Source organism: Oryza sativa, chromosome 2 (genome assembly GCF_034140825.1).
Source record: "Oryza sativa Japonica Group chromosome 2, ASM3414082v1".
Taxonomy (NCBI): domain Eukaryota; kingdom Viridiplantae; phylum Streptophyta; class Magnoliopsida; order Poales; family Poaceae; genus Oryza; species Oryza sativa.
This window is the reverse complement of record NC_089036.1, coordinates 30,853,901-30,878,490: the sequence shown is the minus strand read 5'-3', so window position 1 is coordinate 30,878,490 and position 24,590 is coordinate 30,853,901. Positions and strand designations below refer to the sequence as shown.

Here is a 24,590-nt window from a genome sequence, read left to right as displayed (position 1 = left end):
TCATTAACATCAATATAAATGTGGGAAATGCTAGAATGACTTACATTGTGAAACGGGGAGAGTATTAGATAAGAGGACGGAGTGAGTACTACGCAGTACATACTGTACTATAGCTAGCAGTAGCGCGCACCGTCATGTCCCAATCGATCACTAGTTAATTAATCCGTCATATGCACTGTTTAGTTCATGTTAAAATTAAAAGTTTGGTTGAAATTGGAACGATGTGATGGAAAATTTGGAAGTTTGTGTGTAGGAAAATTTTGATGTGATGGAAAAGTTGGAAGTTTGAAGAAAAAGTTTGAAGTCTGAGTTTAGTTTCAAACTTTTTCTTTAAACTTTCAACTTTTTCATCACATCAAAACTTTTTTACACACAAAAACTTTTAACTTTTTTGTCACATCGTTTCAATTTCAACCAAACTTTTAATTTTGGCGTGAACTAAACACACCCTAAACTGGAGTACATGAGTGGTTTGTTCAGCGTTAATTAAGGTATACTCAGTGACATGCCAAGACTGATATGTACTGTACTTCACAAAAACTGGAATATCACTTAATTATATATATTTCAGATGGTCTGACTTTCAGTTATGTTTGTTCTACAGTTTCTAGACATATAAATATGCATCCAGCTTAAAATTCAAGCTTCAGAAACTTTTTGATTTAAACGAGGATGATCGCCTCTCGGCTCTCCCTAGTCACACTACAGTTCAACCGGAGGCGGAGTACGTCAATCATCAACCACCATATATGCTACAGTAATCAGAGACGACATGTTCAAGAAGAATTCAAGACTAATAAAAATCTCAATTCGACGACATGATTTGGTATGTGCCATTGAAAAGAGTACTTGCCTCCATGCACTTATTGCTACCCCCATGTTCTTCAATTCTCGTACATCACCATGACAGATTTGATTCACCGATGTGTTACCCTACCATACCATGCACATGCATACACCTCCTTCCTTCTCATAGCCGATCGAAACTCAACATTACAGACAAAGAAGCGGAAAAATGAAAAAGAGAACGATTTTTTTAACACGAGAATTGAATGCACGACGACGCGCGCGCGCGAGAAATCTAGTTCCACATCCACCAGCAGCTGATCTGCTGGCCGTCCTCCTCGTCGTCGTCCGCGTGTTGGTGGTGGTGGTGGTGGCCGTGGTCGGCGAAGAGGACGCCGGCGTCGTCGGCGTAGTAGCTGCAGCCCTCGTCGCTGCCGGCGCCGTCGTCCTCCTCCGACTGGATGCCCCCCGCGGCGTGGTCCATGGGGCCCATCACGCAGTCGTGGTACTCGTCGCCGCCCGGGAAGTACGACTCCACGCTGCTGTCCACGGCGGCGAGATGCTGCCGGCCGCACCCGACCACCAGTTGCGCGTCCGTGTCCACCACCGCGCTCCCGCCGCTGCCCGTGCTCAGCCTGTCCTCGGCCTTCACCTGCTGCTCCTGCTGCTCCTCGAACGCCGCCGCCGCCTCCTCCAGCGCCGGTTCCTCGGCGTCCGGGACGGCGACCTTCACGTCGGCCGCCGCAGGCAAGCCCGGGACGTCAACGGCCGCGCCGGCGCTGCCCTCGGTCGTCGTCTCCTTCTCTTGCAGCTTCTCGGTCAACGACATGACCTGACGGCACAAGATCACCACGAATTCAGTCAGAATCAAGGAGGCCGGCCAAATCGGATCGAGGGTACGCGCGGTTGGGCGGTGGCGCGGGCGGCGGGCGTAGCTAGCTCACCTGAGAGTGGAGGCGGTGGTTGTCCTGGAGGAGGGCGTCGTGGTCGGCGCGGAGGGCGTCGAACGACGCCTTGAGGCGGTCGAAGTCGCGCTCGAGCTGCTTGGTCTTCCAGCGCGCGCGGCGGTTCTGGAACCACACGGCGACCTGCCGCGGCTGCAGCCCTAGCTTCCGCGCCAGCTCCGTCTTCCGCTCCGGCTCCAGCTTGTTCTCCTCCTCGAAGCTCCTCTCCAGCAGATGCACCTACATACACACACGCCGACGCCGATCGATCCAGTCGTCACGTCACAACTCGGGAACAGAGCACCGCGCGCCGCCGATCTTTACAGCTTAGCTAGCTAGCTGGAGTATCTACCTGCTCCGGCGTGAGGCGCCGCTTCTTCTCCGGGAGCTGCTCGTCGTAGTACTCCTCTTCGAGGAGCTCGTCGGGGGTGGTGAAGAAGGGCCGCTTGACGCCGCGCCCTCCTTCCTCCATGCCGAGCACCGGTCTCGCCCCTTCATCACTCCCACATCGCAACCGCAATCAGTACAGAAATCGCGCGCCACGGAGCCACGCCGTGAATTTGGTAGTAACAGATTTAGATGAGACTAATACCTCGATGGAACATGGCCCCGCCGCCGACGCCGCCGCCGCCAGCGCCGCAGTCCAAGAAGAGCATCTGCCCGGCGCCGGAGCCCGCCGTGCTGAAGATGAGCCGGCCGGACTCCATCGCGGATCAAGTTCTCAACGCTAGAGATCGAGATCGCGCGCCTTAATTACTTGTCGTGAGGAGAGGGGAGAAAAATCCAATCAATCAAACGCGCTTGTCGCGTTCGATGTGTATATATTTACAGATTGCTGTGGCGGAGAAGATGATCTTATAAGAAGGAGGAGGAGGACGCGATGGTGGCGGCGATCTTGTGGCGGAAGAAGCTGGTGCTCCACAGAAGCCTCGTGGAGATCTTCATCGGCGTGAGCGAGAACCCCATCATGCACGCCGCCCCAACCCCGATGTCCCGAGAGATCTCCTCAGCCGCGCGGGGAGGAGACCACTCGCCGGAAGGAGCAAAACTCACACCCCCTCTCTCCCTCTCCCCTCGCCGGAGAAGAGGCACAATTCGGCTACGGCTCCGGTGGCCGGAGAAGGAAGAAGGAATGTAACAGAAGAGGAAAATCTTTTCTTGGTTTTTTTAAAAATGTGTTTATTCTAACCAGGAAATTATTTTTTATTTCCTATAATATTTTTTTCTTTTGGAGGGCTCTGAAGCTAAAGTTTGAAGAAATGGAGAGGGGGCTTCTTATAGGCGCCCAGGGTGGGTGGATTGACGGAATTGCCCCTGCGTGGCAGCGGTGGGTGGGAAGGGACGGCTGGTGAGGTAGACGAACGGAGCTAGAAGAAACCGGAGCATCTGATCTGATACGATCTCATCTTTTTTCGCTGAAAGGTGAAAACTGTAGCTTGTGTTGCCTGGTTGAAGGCTCAAAGGCACCGAGGAGACTCGCTATCTCATCGGCCCAAGATCTTCTGCGAACAAAACCATGAAAACTATTTAACTCAAAGTTTGTCAAAAAAGATCAAGTGATTGGATTAGAATTCCATGGAACAGGTGAATAGAAGGAAGAAGTTTCCCTTTTGATTCTCAAAACATCTAAAGGCCTCCTTTGGAATCTCTAAACTTTATAGGATTTTCACGCGGACAAATTTAATCCCTATACAACTCGGAGGAATTCGGTTATTGGAAAGAAGAGCTAATAGTGGATACCTCTTTAAACAACTAAAAGTATTTGTTGCATATGAAAGAATAAGAAACAATTTCAGTTGTGTATTTCGTTGGATTTTCCCCTCAATATGCGGATTTAATTTAGCTTTGTACGTGTGGGGTGTAAGTGGCACGAGTCATGCCAGGAACCTACCGGACTAGTTTGTGCTAGCTCACTAACCTACCAGCCCGCTTATATAAACCCACTTAGTTCATTGCAGCAAACTGCATCAACCAAGTGATGCCATACCTCGCACCTTATTGCTCCAGACAAGGAAAACACATCATCCTAGACGAGGAGAAGTAACGGGTATCTTGATTGCTATTGAGAGATGATGGAATGACTAACCCCCATCGCCCCTCAGCTGCTATTCCGTACTAGTTGCTTGTGGAGGGGAAGAACATGGTTGGCCATGGCGGTGGTGGCCATGGTAGCCAAGAAATAGCAATGGCACCATTCCATGTGTCTATTGCACGACTCTAACCTGCCTGTTGAAGGACTTCTCTCTCTAGTTGGGACACAATACGATGCAAAATGGTCTCGCTCGAGTAGTTCTAGGCCATAGAGAATACAAAAGTCCTAACCAAGCATGTCATAGAGTAAGAAGATCATGCCATGTTATTTTACACCACCTCTGTCTGCAAGACCAAACAAAAAAATAGAATGTCTCAATGATAAAGAATGTATTCAAGTGGATTTTGGGGATAAAATCTCACCAAGGCGGCAAAAACTCCATCGAACACTTGCCACCACCAAAGAAAACAGGGCTTCCCGGTGTGAGGTGAGGAAATGATGTCCTTTCTCTTGAAATCCCTTGGAGAGAAGAGAAGCGATGTGCAATTCACACAATCATTTTTGTTCACAAGAGCACATGATGTGTGCGAAGCACAATTTGAACAGCTTTTTCAATGCAATTACTGAATTGTGGCTTAGTCTTCCACATCGGACATCAATCCTGGTTGATGGGTTTGCGGGTTTGAAACCCACAAATAACCTAGCAGTCAATCGAGAGTGGTTTTGTAGCATCTCCGACGCTCATGGTGGATAATATGGACGAGGGACATCTAGCCACAACTCGCTCCACATACACCCCTACTTGTGTTGCAGAACATGTCAAAAATTAACGATATGCTTTCTCCCGTCACAAATATATGTTGCTTCACTTTTCTTTCGGTATTCGTGGTGTAACCTTGATTATAATTTTTTATTTTAAAACTTTGTAAAATCTGATAAAATTATAATGTTATAAAAATATCTTTTAAATACATATATATGTGTACCAATATATTTCTAAGTAAGTAAAAGTTGAACATCATATATTTGTTATTGGAGGGAAGTATGAATTAGGGCCTCATTATTTCGTTTGTGCTTATTCATATAGGCCAAAACTTAAATTTTAGAACTTTATTTTAATTTATTTATTTACTTTCATTGTAATTTATTTTACAACGTTTATTTTTGGGTCGCTAAGAAACCGTATATAAAAGTTTTCACTCACAAATGATTTTTTGGCTAATAATACTCCTTCGAGTTTATTGTATGAATCAACTTTTCCTTCGAGTTTATACAATTCGCTTCATTACATATCAGTACATTGGATGCAGTACACACAAGAAAACTCTACACCGGAGTCGGTAGTAAGGCGATGTTTGGACACTAATTAGAAATATTAAACATAAGCTAATAATAAAACTAATTGTATAAATGAGAGCTAATTCGTGAGAGAAATTTTTTAAGCATAAATAATTCATAATTAGCACATGTTTACTGTAGCATCACATAGGCTAATTATGAATTAATTAGGCTCAATAGAGATTAATTATAGGATGGATTTTATCATTAGTCCATTTATTCAAACACCACCTAAATCCACACCAGATCCAAGGCAATGAACAAGCGTCTGATAGCCAATAGTAGATCAGTCCATGCCGACCTGTCGGGTAACTGTCCTATGACAGGGAATCCGGATTATCCAACGGGATGGAATCCACAGGCAAGGGCGCTTTACGTCCGATCCGGCGCCACCGAAAATGAACAGCTCGCGCGCACAAATGCAAACAAAATGACCCTGTCAGTCACTCGCTCACCCTGCGGCCGGGCCCCAGGGGACATCCGATGTGATGGGCAGCCTGTGTTGGGGCTATGTGGTGGTCTATTGGCCACAATTTGCACGAAAAGATTCCGTTTAATCTCAGCGGTCCAGCGCATGTAGGAGTATGTTCCAGGGGTTTCGGCACTGTTATCTTTTCATGTGAAAATTTTGCTGTACTTGCTAGTTGTATGTATACGTATTTTTTGCATGTATTTTTGATTCATATGGAGGAATGTCTTGGTAGAAGACTCTGCATGTGTGGTATATGCTTAGTTAGGGCTTCTCTCCGATAGTTTGGATTAATTAATTTCCATGGATTCTTATTTTCACCAGAAGAAATATATATTTCACTCACTCAAACTATTTTTTATTGGATTATTTAACCCTCTGAATTATTACTTTTTTACTCATTTTACACCGTGGGCTATTGAAAATAGTTCGGTCTACTCCCTAATAATATTTATCTTTTCTTTTCTCTCTTCATATAAGCTATATTTTAATTGATTATTTTGAAGATGATACTTTTGTCAAAATTCTAAAAATGTGTTCAATTTTTCATGGCTATTTATTTGAACCTTATAATCTCTATATTTGAATCAATCCTAGGTGCTCCTAACCTAGGTAAACAGTGATGACATTCTAAAAAAATGATGAGACATAAAGTTGTAATATATACACCTATCATCATCCTACTCAATTCCAACGCAAAATACAACTTATACAGATAGAAAAATAAAAAAAATATTCAATAGTTCAAGGTGTAAAATAAGCTAAAAAATAGTTTAGGGGGATTAAAAGCTATAGTAAAATAGTTTGAGGAAGTAGTAAAATGGACTTTTTTTTTCTTTCTCTTCATCATGGGGCTCCATGACATTTACAATACCAAGCAATAGGTATATTGGCACTTCAGTATCTAAAATGATATATTGGGATAAATTATCTACCGTGCATGGAACGAAATACTGCACCGTACTAATTTTTCATGTAGTACTATGCTTTTGTTTTATTCATTAATTCCCCTAATCTATCGAGCTATTCCCGACAACGCACGCAACTTTTGCGGCCAATCACTAATTCTGTCTCAATTATATCTTCGTACTCGCTATCGGTCACAAAAGTTATTGTATTAATATCATTGCCCATCTCTTTCGGATTTCCTTCCTTATTATCGAGACCTCGCGTAACTCATCGAAAAATAATGCAGAGTACGCTTACTTGTTTTTTTACTTCATTTTATCGTCTTATTACATAAACTCTTTTAAGATTACAATGTAGGTAAAAAAAATGCAAATAGGCAATAACCTATCTCGAACAACATCGTGAAAATTGTTTGCAAAGAGCAGAGCATGCAACGTGCAAATTAAGCAAACACATGCAACCTCTCCATTCTTTCTAGTTCCTCCCCCTCTCTTCAGCGTCGCCACGAAATCTTATGTGGCAAACCTCAAGACAGCTGTCACATGGACAAAGACGTCTACTGGTGGACCAGTCACTGCCGCCCTAGCCTACAGTAGCAGGGTGTAGGCTAGGGCACACCATGACAGCGCAAGTGTTTGTGCCCTAGGCTGGCAGAGCTCTCGATTAATTGGGCCTTTTTTTAGTTTCAAACTTTTTCTTCAAACTTTTAACTTTTTCATCACATCAAAACTTTCATAAACACATAAACTTTCAACTTTACAATCACATCGTTTCAATTTCAACTAAACTTTTAATTTTGACGTGAACTAAAGGATGTGTTTGAAAAGAAGGGGATTGAGTAGATTGGGAAGATACGCAAAACGAGGTGAGCCATTAGCTCATGATTAATTGAGTATTAACTATTTTAAATTTCAAAAATGGATTAATATGATTTTTTAAAGCAATTTTCCTATAAATTTTTTTTACAAAACACACACCGTTTAATAGTTTGAAAAGCGTGCGTGCGAAAAACGAGACTCAACCTCCCCTATCTCCCCAGAACGAACGATGCCTAAACACACCCTTGGTTGATCAGAAGCCGATCAATAGTTGCCGCGCGCGCGGCTTGATTATTCAACAAACCCGACAACGTTTCTAATCACGTAGTGAAATTAAGGCTTCTATAATTACTTCCTCCCTGGAGTACATGCACGCAGAATTGTAAACGCCAAGTGGTGTAGGAGTAACAAAGCAGCGGCCGAAATTAAAAGGTTTCTAGTTGTTCATTCGAGAATATATATGTAGTTAACTGTTAATGGCAGCTTCGTGGCTGGGGTGGTAGGGTTTGGAGAAAGCGGCACAAAGTCACACACGACAGCGACCTGCAAAATGTATGCTAGTTTTCACATTAGAGGTGTGGTAGTATCTACTAAACTTTTTAAATGGGTTATTCGCTGACGATGCGAGTGTTTTTTTAGTTCATGCAACCGGTATCTTCAAACTAGCTAATGCTACTGCTAGCCAATTGAATTGGCTAGTGTGTTAGCTGGAGTCGGTGTTAGTTTACTTGGGACGCCGCATGTGAAAATAACTGGCTAATTAGTAAAGTACTTCCTTTGTTTCTAAATATAAGTATATCTAAATTGTTTTGTAAAGGGTAAGAGATTTTTTTTTTGCAAAGTGTGCATATATAGCTTAACTGATTAAATTTTCGTGGTAGAATCAATCCACCCGGGTTCAAATACTATACTTACACGGGTGCTCATATTTACAACTAATTATTTTTTTATTGATAAACGAGTATCTGTCGATAGGGAACAACCCGTGATGACTTTGTCAATCACAAGATATGCCAGTCCAGTCTTTCAAAGATGCTTGTAGGGATAGGTTGAGTGTGCGTGTGTTGTGAGCACTTGCATTTGTAATGTGTTTTAAAAAAAGATAGAAGATATTTCTTTTCACTCATTTAATTGGTTAATTTTTAAATTGATTCGATCCTCACCCTAAGCATCTAAATTGGTTGGAAATGCTTGTATTTTCATGCGTGTTCCAAAAAAGATTATATTATGTTCATCATTTGAATCGTATAAATAATTATGCATGGAGGATTACACCAGCTAGTAATAGTAAATAAATCACCGTACGGCGATGGACATCTCACATCTATTCTAGAGTCTATGTACTCCTCTTGTCCCGTAAAAAACGAATCTAGAATAAAATATATATGATATATCATAATACTATAAATATATATGTTCAGATTTATAGTGTTAGGATACGTCATATTCGGTACTAGATTATTTTTTTATGGGATAGCGAGAGTAGCAGCGTGCTACGTAAAAATGGTTTTTCAAATCACGGATAAGATCGTACAACTCACTGTCACCACCACAACACTCAAAGTCTCAAAATAAATTTTTTTGAACGAATAGTATAAGATTTTTTAATAACGACTCAACTATTAAGTATGGATATTAATGACTATCTGATCTTAAAAGTAATCCTAGCTTGTTCAGACTCATTCTTAGGATTTTTTTTTTTACGAACAGAGCACATCCCCCAAGTTGATCCAGAGCTTAAATTGACGATTAATTGTTCGCTCTCCTCTCCTTTTTGGATGAACAAAGTGGGAAGGACGACAGGTGGACCAAGTTTTCAAGCAACCAGATTGTATGCGACGAAGCAGCTAGCTAACGCCATGAGCCCAAGACCAATGTACAAAGTAGATCGATCAAACAGTACACGCAAATACGTTCCCCTCTTGAAGAGAAAAAAGAGATCTAGCTAGCGAGACCAAGCCAGCCGCGCATTACACCGAACAGCTACAACGACTACGATTGTCAGTAGAGAAAACCGATCGCACCACACCATACATATCCGTCACGTTTTGCACTACTCTCCTCGATCGCTTTGCTTATGGAGCTAGGATACACACAGTTCAAAAGTTAAAGAGAACAAAAAGAAAGAAAGAAAGAAAAAAGAGATCGACGAAGAGGAGAAGACCACGACGACGGTATACGTTGGAGGTGGGCCCACCGACGCTTGCCTGTACACGCGAGTACTCGACGGAGCGGCGCTCGTATTCTTTAGCCGACGGGGAGGCGCACGCGGGAAGCGTGGGGGCGAAGCCGGAGGAGGGGCAGCGCCGTAATTTTCCGCGGCGCCGAGATGCCCCGGGGCCCACCGGCGCGGGGGGAGGCGAGTGAGTCACGCGTCACGGATGGCTTGTCTTACGTGCACCACGTATGCGTCCGTGGGCCCCACCACCCGTAGCACATGGGCCGCGCCCACCTGATCCTCTGCGCCTCGCCTCGCGGCCCCTCCGCTTTTCCGCCCGCTTTCCCTGGGTGCGCACCGAAAAAATGGTTTTTTTTTCTTTTCTTCTGATTTTCTCATACTACTGGTCTTGCCTCAAATCTGGATACTGATTTTTTTTCCTTCTATTGTTCTTCTAGATGAGTTGGGATTTTAAGGTAATGTTTAGATCCCATTTAAAAAATTTTCACCCTGTCATATCGAACGTTTGAACACTTACATAAAGTATTAAATATAGACTAAAAAATTAACTAATTACACGGATTTTGACTAATTTATGAGATAAATCTTTTAAGCCTAATTGCTTCATGATTTGACAATGTGGTGTTACAATAAACATTTGCTAATGATGGATTAATTAGTGTTAAAAAATATGTCTCGCGGTTTACTTATGGATTCTGTAATTAGTTTTTTATTAATGTCCGAACACTCTATGCGACATCCTATATAATACCTGATGTGGCACGCTAAAACTTTACACCCCTAAATCTAAACACCCCTAAAACAACTTTTCTATATTTTTTTTTATAAAAAAACGTACTGTTTAACAATTTAAAAAACGTAAGCACGAAAAAATTGATAGAGATGAGTTGAGAAAGAAGGGGTATAACAAAACCTTACGCTGCTACACGCACATATGGTAGCACTAGTACTCTTTTCTCCTGAGAATAATTTTTTCTTTCTTTTGTCTCAAAATATATTTATCTTTCAGAAATTATTAGGTCGGAGTTGATAAAGATAAGAGATAAATGTATTAAAAGTAGATAATTTTTTTTGGATTTTTTATACGTGTCGCATGACTGAAAAATATAACGGGGCGATTATTTTGCTAGTAGTGGTGCGCACAATAACTCACTCACAGTTAATAATGCTTTCGAAGGCTCCTACTGGTGGTACACTGCAACCAGATCAAATCAAATCGAATCACATAAAGAAGGGTAAATTCCATGGCCGTATATTGGCAAACGTTTCGTCGTCTCCGTGGCCGTCCCGTGTGGCCTGCGCGGGCCTGCGCGGGAGGCAAGGCCGGCGGAATAAAAACGCTCGCTCTCCGTCTCCGTCCTTTTCAATCTCTCGCCTATCTGAAGAAGAAGAGAAAGAAAAGCAGCGTTGCTGCTGCCGCCTATGCGAGTATGCGTTGATCACTTCTTTTTTTTCCCCCCACTCAGAAAGCAGCGGAGAGAGATCCGCTTTCGCATGCGAGGTGACTCTCCCACATCTCGCACATTCGATTCGCCCGTTCCGCCGTGCCCCATATCTGCGCGTTATTTTTGGCCGTGCGCGCGCCTGCAGCGACTGCGACTGACGGTGGAGTGAAGCTCGCTGATCTCCTTGAAGTTCCTACTACTTGTTCTGTCGTCTACAGCTTTTTAGGGTGTGTTTGAGAAGAAGGGGATTGAGAAGATTGAGAAGATACTTAAAACGAGTTGAGCCATTAGCTCATGATTAATTAAGTATTAACTATTTTAAATTTCAAAAATGGATTAATATGATTTTGAGTGAAGTGCACCCGCGATCTCTAAACTTGTGCGGGTGTGTCATCTAGATCCCTGAACTCTCAAAATATATTTTTTGGTCCCCGAACTTGTTTTGGGTGTCATATAGGTCCATCGGCTCCGTCGGTTCCGCCACACTGGCCTCCTCGCCGCGGGCGAAGCCACACCCACCTCGGCCCAGCCGGGCAGCCTCAGCCGGCCCTCCGCGTCGAGCTCCGTCGCCTCCGCCTCCGCGCCACAAGCGACGCCGCACTCGCCTCGCCCGAGGCCGCTTCCTCGGCACCCTCCGCGCCGCAAGTGACGCCGCGGCTTCTGTTCAATTAGCCCGCATAGTTACGGATGCATGCCTTCAATTAGCCCGCATAGTTACAGTTGCATGCACGGGCGGCATGCATTGGATTCCCATGCTGCGTGCATATGTAGCATGCATGGGCGCATGCTACATGCATGGCGGCTAGCTCCGCCTAACATTCCGCTGGCTTCAGCCGAGTAACCCACATGGCGCTCCGCGACCCCCACTCTCGCCTCTCGCCATGTCCAAGGCCGGCTAACGGGGACCCTGGTGGCACCGCGTCCTTCAGCGTGAGGCCGTTCTGCCTCAGCTTGAGCTCCGGCTTGCCGCAAGCGCCGTCGAGGGACCATCTCCGCACGGGCCACGGCGTCACCTCCGCGTCGGCAAGCCTCCTCGTCCACGCGCGGCTTCGTCGCCTCCGCGGCCACGCGCGACTCCGCCAACGCCGCAGGGCTTCGGCCGTCGTGGTTGTCCGCCTCGGCGTTGAGCCACGGCACCGTCGCCTCCGCGGCCACGCGCAACTCCTCTGCTGTCGACGTTGCGACCTCGCGCGGCTCGCCGCCGCCGCCGCCACGTGCAACTCCGCCGGCCGCGCGCGGCTACGTCGCCTCCCCGCCCAGGCGCGACACGCCAAACCCCTCCACGCGTGACGGTGGTTAGATCGCCGCAGCTACTCGCTGGCCTCCTCAGCGTCCGCTCGGTAGCACGTATGGATAGATGCATGCATGCAGTGCATGGCCCTATTCACGTGGCAAGGTGCAGGAGCGTGGCAATCTGCAGACATGCCTGTGTTCGGGACCTATATTACACGCAAGACAAGTTCGAGGACCCAAAAATGTGTTTTGAGAGTTCAGGGATCTAGATGACACCTGCGCAAGTTTAGGGACCGCTAGTGCACTTTACTCTATGATTTTTTAAAGCAACTTTCCTATAGATTTTTTTTAAAAAAAATGCATCGTTTAATAGTTTGAAAAGCATGAGTCTGGAAAACGAGACCCAATCTCCCCAGAACGAACAGAGCCTAATAGTAATACTAATATGAAGATACTTATTTAATTTTATAAAAACATATTTTAGATGTTATGTTCAGATTTAGACCTACAAGATTGTTTTTATGAGATGAAGATCTCCTTAAAGTCGCAACTCCCAAGATCCCAAAATATATGTGATTTTAGTGTGATAAGACACATTCCAGTACTACGAATCTGGATAGGCTTCTGTTTAGATTCGTAGTATTAGATAGGGTCCCTATTAGATATGTCTCATCCAATAAAAAAATCTTTATAGAGATATTTAACTATTTACCTTACAAGTGACAATTAAGAAAATTATCACTGGACCTACAAGTCATAAACATATGAGAGTCCACATGTCATAAACTGTGTGTGGAAAAATCCTTAATTACTACTCCATCCATCCTAAAATATAAGCATTTTAAACTTCGACATAGTCTTCGAGATGCTAATTTGACCAACAATTATCTATAAAAATAAGATGTTTTAAATAAAAATAGTTTGCATATTATGATAGTTTGTTTAATGATAAATCTAGTAACATCAAATTTACATGATTAATATTTTTTTTATTTTTTTCTATTAATAGTCAAAATAAAAAAATGTTTGACTTGACACTATGCTAGAAATGCTTATATTTTAGGACGGAGGGAGTGCATCTTAAAAGTGGTAAAAAGTTAAATGCCCCCATCCATACAAAATTATTATGCATATATTTTATTTTTTGATTTTTCCAAAAGAGATGGTCATATTTGTAGTATTTATGTGCTATAAACTAATTATTGTTAAGAACTCAAGCAATCATCTTAATGCTTATTGGTTGTATGCATACATGTAATTATTTGGTTTTATTACGTCGGATGAGTTAATTTCTTCCTAGTCTTGATTAAAAAAAATAATGTAGGGAATACTTCACTAGCGGATAAGTTAACTACATGCACAACAGTCCACTGCTTCGTCTATAATTGGTTATAAACTGTGAGTACTTATTAGCTATTTAACGTGCTAATTTTATATATGTATTCGTAGCGTCTTAAATGTTAATTTTGGAAAATAAAATATAATAAAAAAAAATCAAAATCAACTATAAGATTTAAATTTTGGTTGCGGTTGTTTCCCCTCTTTTAATGTTCGTTCTGGACAGGGGCGGATCCATGAAAAAAATTAGGGGGAGCTCAATTACACAGTTTATTTAACCTCCAGCCATCTAAGGACCTTTAGCTTATTATTCATGGTGAAAAAATTTAAGGGGGTGCTCAGGGGGTATCCATGGGTCTTTTGGGTGTAGGGGGGACTCGAGTCGCCTTGCACCCACGTTGGATCCGCCCCTGGTTCTAGATGCAGATCATCTTCCATAACTGCAGGTAAAGTTGAGACACGGATACATGGACATATATGTGGTATTTCCAAGCGCAGTAACGGTATTGAAAATTTGAAATGTACTGTATGGTGATCTGATCCGCTGCGTCAATAAAATCGTTTTGAGGAATCAAACCCTATTTTGTAGTTGTCGGAAAGGCAGAAAAGAAATTATAAGATTGGACGGTGGAAAAGCAGCCGTACTTTTTATGCCTTACTGTAAAAGAAAAGGATGCTCTTAAACTAAAAACTAACCAGGTTAGAAAACACTTTGTTTTCCTTTTTCTCTTTGGAGACGGTTTCATCATATCGGCCCTCGGGTGCACCAGTCCTTGGAAGATTCTTTGCTGGAGCAACAGATAACATATGGAGAGGAGATAAAAGAATAAGAATATTTAAAGAACTAACCAGTTCTATCTAAACAAAATTTTTTTTTTCAGATGGATAGATGTGAATAATCATGGTCCTGTAAGGTTGATCGGATTTAACATATCCGTCAATAGATGCCGGCGAGAGATTCTCTCTTCTCCTTTGCAGCAGAGGCTTGCTTGCTTTCGTTTACTTTTTCTATAAAAAAATATTGTTTGTTGATTATTCACTCTCTCTCTCTCTATATATATATATATGTATACATATATATATATACAAGTCAACGCAATAGTATGAAGGTGCTTTTCAACGCTCCGAGATTTCTCTATTCCTATTGCTTGATAGTTTACCTAATTATCATTAATTATTCTATTCAGGAAATGGAACATTGTAACGTGAAACATAATGTAATCAAGTCTAGAACCACAAATTAGCTGAATAATCAAGTAAAATTAATTAGATCGGCCGCTGCACCGCAACAGTTCGTGGGTCTCCTCAACAACGAACAAAGCAGGCGACAAGGTCGTATTCCCCTGCACCGAAATTTCCAGGCATGTACTCGAGTATTTGCAATAATTCTACTAACACTCTAGACATATCACAAGCCCATACTCAACCAGTAAGCAAATCCAGATAGGTAATCAGACATGAGTGATATGTGGACTCGATCCGTTAGAAAGTCCCAATTAAGCATCATTGCACGTCAAGCTGAATCTACTAGTTTGTAGTGCATGTTGATCGGAAGAGCCAATGAGAACACGTAGTGACCTGTGCATGTCACCTGGCTGTCAGTTCATCATTAGCGCGTAATAATACGTTGAATTCTTCCAAAAATGATGGCTGCAAATCTGGCTTTGAGTTTAGGAAAAGGCACGTCGGCAGCTAACCGGCAGCTAGGTGCGTGTATCAACGATGCTCTCGCTTGCAGCTTGCTGGATTGATCTCGGTTTTAGAAGTCACAGAAAAGGAGCTAGTATTAGTAGTAGCTTCTCTAAAGCTAGCTGCTTGCTCTCTTCGTCTATCCACCGGCCGTTTCACTGTGTCTTCGATTCAGATGGCTAATCTGTGATGCTTAGTGTAGCTGATCAGTATGCTAATTAACATTAGTGAGGGGGCGATGTGAGAGAGCGTTGCTATGGGTACCAACGAACCACATCTCTGAAGTAACAAAAACTCGCTGCATCTGATGACTTTCAGAACGAGGAATTCATCAGAACTTCAGACGCAATGTCACTTGATTTGGTACACATAGGATTTTGCTGACCAGAGATTAGTAATCTCTTCTATTAGCAGCACGCTGATTCTACGCGACTCTTCACCTGGACGGAAAGGCTACGGAAAGAGGAGGAAAAGAAGAAAGTTGATCCTGGCGAAGCAATGGACAGGGAAGAGGTCAACCAATAGCAGTGAATGCATGGTCCATTTCAAATCAAAGAAAAAGAGAAAAGAGGCAAAGCCTTGCGCTAGCACTGCACCATCATACCATGTCGATCTCACCGCCTGCTCGTGCGTGTGTCTCTCTGCGCATTTTCTACAGTGAAGGCCACTACCGATGCATGAGCCCTAGTGGCAGTGAGCAGAGCACTATATGTGCAATGGTAAGCACAAACAAAGCAAAGCACCTCCATTGACCCAGCTCGGTTTGCCGGCCAGCAATCTCTTTCCCAGCAGCAGTAACTGGCAGTGGCTATACCTGCTCGATACTACTTCCTCCGTTTCACAATGTAAGTCATTCTAGCATTTTCCACATTCATATTGTTGTTAATGAATCTAAATAGATATATATGTCTAGATTCATTAACATCAATTTAGATTCATTAACATTAATATAAATGTGGGAAATGCTAGAATGACTTACATTGTGAAACGGAGGGAGTAGTAGTAGATGTTTATTCAAGTGGTTGGAGTAAATATCATTGATCGATCAGTGCTTTGATATCGTTTTCGTTCAACGTCGAGTGGCCTCCTCCTCCTATTTGGGAGATGAGGGCATTTCTGGCAGTAAACAAAGTAGTATTGTATATAGAAATATAAAAAGGAGGTCTGATTCTGTCTGCTAGCTTCCAGCTTTGTGATGAGGAAGTTTCAACCGACGAATTAAGATTGTTTATGTAGGAGTTCGTGGTTTGGTTAGCTCGATCGACTGATGCAGAACACCCCATGCATGAGGCCGACAGGGAATCCAGATTGGAGCAGCTAGATATTTCTTCCTGACATCAGTTAAAAACATGGTGCGTGCTGCTTCTGCTTACATCTCCTGTACGCGTGCAAATACACCAGGATTACTGACAGGCAAAATGTTGTACGCTCACCACCTTTTTTTTTTTCAGTGCCGTAATCTCGCTTGCTTTCTATCCATTTCTTGGTTTCTTGTCCGTTTAAGGAAAACTCGCGGAAACCTTCTTAATCCGAGACAAAATCGGGCGAACCACATTGGACGATCCGCGATCGTGCACGAGCATTTCCAGCGAAAAAAACTCGACGAAGTGGGATCAAAAGGCTCGCCTCACCGGCGTGAGTGCACGGCGCACTGACGAAAGAGAGAAACTGACGAGTCCCTGTTGATCGGCGAAGCATCAGTGCTGCAGCTGATCCTACTACTGGCGAAGGCAAAGGCACCAGACGCCGTTTCAGGAGCAGTGACCAAGCGATTTGCACCTTACAAAATAAAAGAGAAATCGTATGGTGCCATGCCATGGAACATGAAGTGTTTCTGTGCAGCAGGCACAGCCAACTTGTGATTGCTGGCTAGGTTGGCATCACCACCACCAACTAATATTCCTCTCAGGGTCTTTGAATATATGGTTTTTAGTTTGTACAGTCCATATTGGGGTGTGCGTTTCTACTGAGGACAAAGATAAAGTTAGGACACGAAAAACAGAAAAACCATTCACGCATACTTAATTGAATTTAATTATTACAAATTTGAAAAATAAATTTATATTGTATTTTAAAATATTATCTATATTGAAAGTTTTTGAACGAAATATACTGTTTAGCAGTTTGAAAAATGTGCTAATGTAAACCGAGGTAAAATCTGTATCTTTAGAAATGAACTTGGCAGGATTGAGTTAATCAGTTTTACTTCCTGATAACTTCTTGATCTATTGTTCAGGTCATGTGTGCTAATTTGACTTGTTCCCTCGGTGTTCTTTCTTGAATTCTTCAGACTTCAGAGATAACTGCAATACTGTTTACTTTGCTGCCACTTCATGCTAATAGGCAAGTCAAGAGACTAATGAAGAGAAAAAAAGGAGGCAACACAAGAAAAGGCTTATCCTAAATGACCCTGTTTGCTTAAAGAAGGAACTATATGAGGATTTTTGCTTAGCTGTGAAGCAACAGTGACGGTTTTTGCATCAAATTGGAGAGTGAAAGAAAAGAGAGAGGAGTGTGCAATTGTGCAATGGTGGTGAATCTCCTGAGTGGAGAGTCAATGTGGACTCTTCTGAGCTTCAAAAAGGATGGGATGGAATGGTGATGGAGCTGATGGGACATGCCAAAGCCAAAGCAAATCGTATAAATACTCTCTTGTTTATGGAATAAAATTAAGTGGGGCATGCATGTGAGGCAGAAAGGCATAGTGCTCCCTGCCGCCCGTCTCCTAACTATGTTTATCTCCCTAGAATGTAGTTTTATTTTTAGCTCTTGTTTGGGACTGGATATTACTACTAAAAGTAGGGGGAGTTGAGCAAGTGGTTGTGGAAAAGTACACCTGATTAAGGTAGGTCATTGGTGTGCTTCCTAGGATGACTAGACACTCACTTAGCTTGTATTAGTAGGAAGCTAGAATTAGTATTAGTCTAATGCGACAATGAAAAATAAAGTCCACTTGTTTTCTGCAAGAGGGGTATAGCTTTGAGCCTTTGAATATCTCATACTTCACATTCTGTGCTCTGTTCAAGCAAAGTGAGAACCTGTTGGTTAGATTCTAGATAGCGAGGGAGAGAAAAAAACAAATGAAAGATGCTACTGAGCAAATGGGAATAACTGAGCTCGTAGACTACTTGAGTAATTTTTCTCAGGAATCACTCTTGAGCACTCATTAATTTATCATTCTCTTGTCACTCCTCACAATCATATAGGAAAATGGCGTATTGATATCTTTCATTTTCAGAAGTTTGCTTTGCTTTTCATAAGACTCAGTGAACATGACGATTTCCTTGCAAATCGTAGCCCAATCAGTGTCAAAACCATACGGCCCAGTGAACAGTTTTAGTCCACAATGCCATTTGTGAGGAATAAGTCCACTTTACCTCCCTCATCTCCTACGCTTGTGTGAATAAACCGGGTATAACACCTCCTTTTTCTCTAAAAACCAGAGCAAATCACCTCCCTCGGTGGTTTCGGAGGTGGTTTTGTCCAACGTGGAGGCGGCGCTCGGCGTGCGTGACGGCGGGGGCGGGGACGGCGGCCACGGCGCCGCCGCCGGCGCTGATGGAGTCGCCGAGGAGGAGGTGTCCGAGGCGGCCTCGATGCGTGCCATCCTCTCGGTGTCGGTTTCCTTGTTGCGGAGGAAGATGAGGCAGCCGAGGTGGACGCGGTGCATCCACGCGCGGCCCTCCACAACACCACAGTCCATGTCGGCGAGCACGGCGAACACCTCCGAGATGAGCCCCGTCCGGCCGGCCCCTGTCAGCTCCAGCGCCGTCAACCCCTCGAGCGCCATCGGCCGCGTTGGCCCGTTCCACATCCCCAGAGACTGCAAAGAAGCCATGTATGCCATCAGAAAATCCCAACTCCGTCGAACACTCGTGCCAGAATCAAGAAACCACCAAGAAAACCCACCAACCTGCTCGATGTAGGTGATGACGCTGTCGTTGGTGAGCTTGCAACCGAGGCGGTCGGTGACATGGAAGACGTCCATGAACGGATGAACCACCTCCCATCAGACCAGATGGCGCGAGCGACGGGACGGCGGGAACTCGGCGGGAACGGCAGGAGCGATGAGGCGGCGGTGGGAGCGGCGGGGCGGCGGGGGCGGTAGGAGCCACTGGGCGGCGAGACCGCGGGAGCCCGGCGGAGCGGTGGGAGCGGCGGGGCGGCGGGGGCGGTAGGAGCCACTGGGCGGCGAGACCGCGGGAGCCCGGCGGAGCGGCAGGAGCCACTGGGCGGCGGGACCGACGGGCTCCATGGCCATCTTCGTCCCCGATGGGCGACATGAGCGACGGGGCTCCATGGTCTCGTGGAGAAGATGGCGTTGCAGCCGGGAGGTCGTGGCCGGGCGGGCGCGAGGGAGGAGCTCGCCGGGAGGTCGCAGCCGACCGGGAGCCGAAACCAAGATCGAATGTTGTTGGCTGACTAGCAGGGGAGGAGCTCGCCGGGAGGCCGCGGCCGGCCGGGCGCCGGGAGGCCTTGGCCAGCCGGGCACGGGGGAGGAGCTCGCCGGGAGGCCGCGGCCGGCCGGGCGCCGGGAGGCCTCGGCCAGCCGGGCACAGGGGAGGAGCTCGCCGAGAAGCCACGGCTAGTCACGTGTGTTGGAGGAGCTCGCCGGGAGGCTGCGGCCGGCCGGGCGCGAAGGAGAAGCTCGCCGGGATGAGAAGGGCGCCGCCGCGCGGCCGAATCGGCCTCCGCGCGTGCGGCTGCGAGAAAGAGAGAGGAGGGAGGAAGAAGATATGAAAAAATGGGGCTGACAAGTGGGCCCCACCATTTGTTTTATTTTAGCATTTGTCACTTACATGTGGGACCCACTTCTATTTTTAACCTGGCTGCCACATCAGCACATTTGAATCAAGTCAACCTGCCACATCAGCCTAAACCACTTACAAAACCACTCAAAGAGTCGATTTGCACCGGTTTTGGAAGATGGGGGAGACGTTATATCCAATTTTGCGTTTGAGGGATATTTGTCGACCAAGGGCGATAGATGAGGGAGGAAAATAGACTTTGCAGATGTTCATTCGGCCTAGGCCTTAATTTATTATTCGTTTGAGATAATGGGCCGGGCCTAGTGTGAAAGCAAGCTTAAAATCACCTTCTCAATGGGCCCAATAATAATATTATGGTGCTCTAACTCTTCCACCCAGTGACCCAATTAAAGTACAGTAATTTAGCTGAGATTTATCGCATCAATTTATGGACGCCAATCAGGAGACGACCCGGTGGCCGATGGATCAGCAGTTCACGACTTCTCGGCCACACAAAGTCAGAGAAAGAGCCAAAAATGAAGAGGAAAAAAAATTCTGGGAAATCAGCCAAAATGTCGTGAGCCATAGACATCAGTTCAAGCCGCCGGCGTGTGTGGCCCAGAAGAACATCGCTGCGCTGTACGGCGAGGCGAAGCCATGGCGCCCCTTTCGGTGTCGGCCATCCTCGCGCCGTCGCCGCCGCCAGCCCAGGCGGCCGCAAGGGCCTCGCCGCGCCGCGCGCCAGCGAGCGCCGCGCCTGTCGCCGCCGCCATTTCGACGGCATTGCTTGCTTTGACTCCTGCCGCGCACGCCGCGGCGTTCTCCAAGGAGGACGTCGCCGGCTCCGTGACCAAGGTACGCGAATGGCGAATGCCACTACGGTGCTCGCTCTCGTCGGAACTCTGAACTCGTTTCGCGGCATTGTGGCCAGAGTGCTTGATTTTCTCGATGCGTAGGTGGTGGACACGGTGGACCAGGTCATCGGCGTCGGCGGCAAGGTGGCCGAGCAGTCCGCCGGCGTGCTCAAGGCGCTGGGCGAGGCCGCGAAGCCGGCCCTGCCTGCGCTGAAGAGCGCCGGCGAGCAGGCGCTGAAGCTCGCCTCGCCGGTGGTCTCCGGCGCCTCCAAGCAAGCCACGGAGGCGCTCCAGGGCGCCGGCGTCGACCCCGCCCCCGTTCTGTCCGCCGCTAAGGTAATACACCCGACGTCTCAGCCGCTCCGAGCAAAGCTTCTTTGATCAGCTCCGTTTCGATTCGGTGACGATGCTCCGTTTCGGTAGACCGTCGCGGACGCGGCGCAGCAGGGCACGAAGGTCATCGACGCCGCGAAGCCCATCGCGTCGGCGACGGTGGAGACCATCGGGTCGCTGGGCTCCGCGGACTACGTCGTGGTCGCCGGAGCGGCGTTCCTCGCGTACCTGCTCCTGCCGCCGGCATGGTCCCTGCTTTCTTTCACTCTCCGCGGCTACAAAGGTAGCAGCACAGCACATTGCGAATTGGCTATTGAATTGCGCCTCTTGCACGCTTTGCTTCGTTGGATGATTGCTCACTTCTTTTTTTTTTGGTTAAGGTGACCTGACCGCTGCACAAGCTCTGGACATGGTGACCTCGCAAGATTACGTGCTGATCGATGTGAGGACCGAGAAGGACAAGGCCAAAACCGGCGTGCCACAGCTCCCCTCGAACGCGAAGAACAAGCTCATCTCTATCCCGTATGCATTTCTTTCCATTCCTCAAGTGGCACATAGCCATTGTTTTTTTCCATGGCAAAATCCAAAACACCTTTGCACTGATGTGATCTCAGGCTGGAAGAGCTTCCAAGCAAGACGAAGAGCATGGTGCGCAACGCGAAACAAGCCGAGGCGGAGATCGCCGCGCTGAAGATCTCCTACCTCAAGAGGATCGGCAAGGGCTCCAACGTCATCATCATGGACTCGTCGGTGCACTGAAACCAAGCGATCGATCGTTTGAATTGCCCTGTGATCGATGAACGACAATTCTGAACTTACATTGATCGGCGCCTGCAGGTATTGCGACAGCTCGAAGATCGTGGCGAAGACGCTCAACAGCGTCGGATTCAAGAACTGCTGGGTCATGGCCGGCGGCTTCTCCGGCAGGAAAGGGTGGGCGCAGAGCCGGCTCGGGACGGACTCGTACAACCTGTCGGTCGTCGAAGTCGTCACGCCGTCGCGGGTAATTCCTGCGGCCGCTGATCGGCTCGTGACGGCTTCGTCGTCGGCTTCACGGACGACCACGAGTCGTAAGCTTCTTCCCGGCAGCGTGGACGGCTGAAAGAGGCTGGAATAGTCACTGTAAATCCCATATTCACCTCATGTTCTAGTTGCAACTCTCGTTTTTTTTTTGGGGTTTTTCAGTAATTGAAAAGGGAGAATCCGTATAAACAATAGTTGTGCCATGTGTGATATTCCAAATCGGTTTGAATCCTGTGAAAAAAAAAGATTGGCCCCAGCTTTCCATTCATGCATATGCTTATATGAATCGCTTATCTATTATATTATTAAAGGAATAGAAAAAGGAGCCTCCACGTTCGCTCTCATGGTCTAGAAATTCTCACATTAATTGGAGAAAAAGAAAATGCAGAGTCTATATAGAAATACAATTTAGAAATTTTTAAAATTCTGAATTAAAAAATAAGAAATATTAGAAGAGGAGACTAGAGTCCATATAGAAATATAATTTAGAAATAGCTGAAATTCAGAATTAAAAAAATAAGGAATATTAGAAGAGGAGACTAGAGTCCATATAGAAATATAATTTAGAAATAGCTGAAATTCGGAATTAAAAAATAAGGAATATTAGAAGAGGAGAATAGAGTCCATATAGAAATACAATTAGGAAAGAACTAAACTTCGGAATTAAAAATAAGGAATATTAGGAGTAGAGTATAGAGTCCATATAGAAATACAATTAGGAAATAATAGAAATTCGGAATTAAAAAAAAGGAATATTAAAAGTAGAGTATAGAGTCCATATAGAAATACAATTAAGAAAAAAAATAGAAATTCGGAATTAAAAAATAAGGAATATTAGAAGAGGGGACTAGAGTCCATATAGAAATACAATTAGGAAATAATAGAAATTCGGAATTAAAAATAAGAAAAATTAGAAGTAGAGTATATAGTCCATATAGAAATACAATTAAGGAAAAAAAATAGAAATTCGGAATTAAAAAATAACAAATATTAGAAGTAGAGTATAGAGTCCATATATGAATTTAAAACTAACTAAAATTCAGAATAAACATAATAAAATGAAAAGTAGTGTTTAGAGTCCGTAAAAAAATACAATTTACAAATAACTAAAATTCGAAATTAAGAAAAACATGGAAAGAAAAGTTTAAAGTCTATATAGGAATACAATTTAGAAGTAACTGAAATTTGAAATTAAAAATTAAAGAATATTGAAAGATGAGTTTAGAGTCCACATAGAAATGCAATTATAAATAATAAAAATTCAGAATTAAAAAAATAAATATTAAAAGACGAGTTTAGAGTCCATGTAGGAATATATATAATTTACAAATAATTAAAATTTGATATAAAAATAATTAATAACTAACACGTATATAAAATATAATATGAATATTACACATTAGTAGTTTCATAAAGTTATTGCAAAATTTACAATTGTGTTGTCATTGTAATATATTTTAATAATATAATGAGAAAACATATATGGTATTATATGAGAGAAAATATAATGATGCTAGCCGTGCAATCTGCGTGGGCCACCATGCTAGTTAAAAAAAACAGATTTGCTAGAATTTGTGGATAAATACGTGACGTTAGCAACATAAAAAACAAATTGTAAAAACACTACGATGAAAATCCACAGAATCAATTTAAACATTAAGTATTAGATAGAATTTAAATTTTGGTTTACAAGTATATATAGGTAAGTACTCCGAAGGCCCTTCAATGTCATCGGGATAAAAAACATTCTCGAACCGTAAAACCAGATATACGGGGTCCCTTAACTATACAAAACCGGTCACCCGAGATACTTCGATGGTTTTGACCCCGGTTTTGGTCTACATGGCGGCTGAGTTAGCGTGGGACCCACGTGGGCCCCACATATCAGCGTGGCCACGTCAGCCTCCTCTTTCTTCCCCCTCCTCTCCCTTCTCTCTCTCACTTCTCTCCTCTCGGTCTCGGGCAAGCCGGGGTGGGTGGGGAGGAGGTCGCCGGGGCGGCCGACGACTCGGCGGCGGGATCACGAGGGTGTCCCGAGCTCGCGGATCTAGAGCCGGCGCCGGCGAGTGTGGTGGCGGCAGAGAAGTCTGGGACGGAGGAGAGGAGGACGGCGCGGCTAAAGACGGCCATGGAGGGGCGACCGGTGGGGAGAGGCGCGCGGTGGGCGTCGGACGCGTCCCATCCTCCTTCTCACCGGCTAGCCTATGGTGGCAATGGTAGGGGCCCACCTCGACCTCGCCGGCCGCACCGTCCTTGGCTGAAGCCATGGCAGCAACGCCGGCCAGCAAGGACGTCGAGACCAGCGCCGGCGCCGCCGCATCCACGGTCGTCGTCGTTGCCGCGGCAAGCGGCCGTCGGCAAGCCGTCGCTATGGCCGCTGGTGAAAGTGGTGGCACCGTTCCCTCCTCTCCCGCTGGCGGCCATCGGGGAGAAAGGGCGGCAGACTTGGTGC

General features: G+C 45.2%; 3 protein-coding genes across 4 annotated transcripts; 1 reads left to right on the top strand and 2 right to left on the bottom strand.

Annotated features, from left to right (window-relative positions):
• Window positions 1–622: 622 nt before the first annotated feature.
• On the bottom strand, window positions 623–2,977 carry LOC4330610 (homeobox-leucine zipper protein HOX16-like). 2 transcript variants are annotated; one of them, NM_001401964.1, is made up of 4 exons: window positions 2,323–2,977; window positions 2,083–2,230; window positions 1,731–1,970; window positions 623–1,618 (listed from the first exon to the last, which is right to left on the bottom strand). In NM_001401964.1, exons 2-4 carry the CDS (start codon window positions 2,200–2,202, stop codon window positions 1,082–1,084), a joined length of 897 nt encoding a protein of 298 aa, NP_001388893.1. In that variant the 5' UTR covers window positions 2,203–2,230; window positions 2,323–2,977; the 3' UTR covers window positions 623–1,081. The 2 variants fall into 2 exon arrangements, with proteins under 2 accessions (NP_001388893.1, NP_001388892.1); NM_001401963.1 differs by having other exon boundaries at window positions 2,083–2,222.
• Window positions 2,978–18,383: 15,406 nt separating this feature from the next.
• LOC4330609 (ACT domain-containing protein ACR7) lies at window positions 18,384–19,881 on the bottom strand. Its single transcript, XM_015767177.2, has 2 exons — window positions 19,094–19,881; window positions 18,384–19,003 (listed from the first exon to the last, which is right to left on the bottom strand). The coding sequence occupies exons 1-2, from the start codon at window positions 19,166–19,168 to the stop codon at window positions 18,563–18,565; spliced, it is 516 nt and encodes a 171-aa protein (XP_015622663.1). The 5' UTR covers window positions 19,169–19,881; the 3' UTR covers window positions 18,384–18,562.
• A 564-nt stretch (window positions 19,882–20,445) lies between these two features.
• Window positions 20,446–22,406, top strand: LOC4330608 (calcium sensing receptor, chloroplastic). The gene is made up of 6 exons (XM_015767176.3): window positions 20,446–20,783; window positions 20,885–21,118; window positions 21,206–21,398; window positions 21,496–21,637; window positions 21,730–21,861; window positions 21,953–22,406. The coding sequence occupies exons 1-6, from the start codon at window positions 20,586–20,588 to the stop codon at window positions 22,215–22,217; spliced, it is 1,164 nt and encodes a 387-aa protein (XP_015622662.1). The 5' UTR covers window positions 20,446–20,585; the 3' UTR covers window positions 22,218–22,406.
• Window positions 22,407–24,590: the final 2,184 nt, after the last annotated feature.

Excerpts from the sequence above, each read along its gene's own strand:
- LOC4330610 (NM_001401963.1), bottom strand. The coding sequence starts at position 2,437 with ATGGAGTCCGGCCGGCTCATCTTCAGCACGGCGGGCTCCGGCGCCGGG. Across the intron at positions 2,223-2,322 it reads CGGGGCCATGTTCCATCGAG|GGGCGAGACCGGTGCTCGGC; the intron begins GTATTAGTCTCA and ends GGAGTGATGAAG. Across the intron at positions 1,971-2,082 it reads GGCGCCTCACGCCGGAGCAG|GTGCATCTGCTGGAGAGGAG; the intron begins GTAGATACTCCA and ends GTGTGTATGTAG.
- LOC4330609 (XM_015767177.2), bottom strand. The coding sequence starts at position 19,168 with ATGGACGTCTTCCATGTCACCGACCGCCTCGGTTGCAAGCTCACCAAC. Across the intron at positions 19,004-19,093 it reads TCATCACCTACATCGAGCAG|TCTCTGGGGATGTGGAACGG; the intron begins GTTGGTGGGTTT and ends GCTTCTTTGCAG.
- LOC4330608 (XM_015767176.3), top strand. The coding sequence starts at position 20,586 with ATGGCGCCCCTTTCGGTGTCGGCCATCCTCGCGCCGTCGCCGCCGCCA. Across the intron at positions 20,784-20,884 it reads TCGCCGGCTCCGTGACCAAG|GTGGTGGACACGGTGGACCA; the intron begins GTACGCGAATGG and ends CTCGATGCGTAG. Across the intron at positions 21,862-21,952 it reads AACGTCATCATCATGGACTC|GTATTGCGACAGCTCGAAGA; the intron begins GTCGGTGCACTG and ends CGGCGCCTGCAG.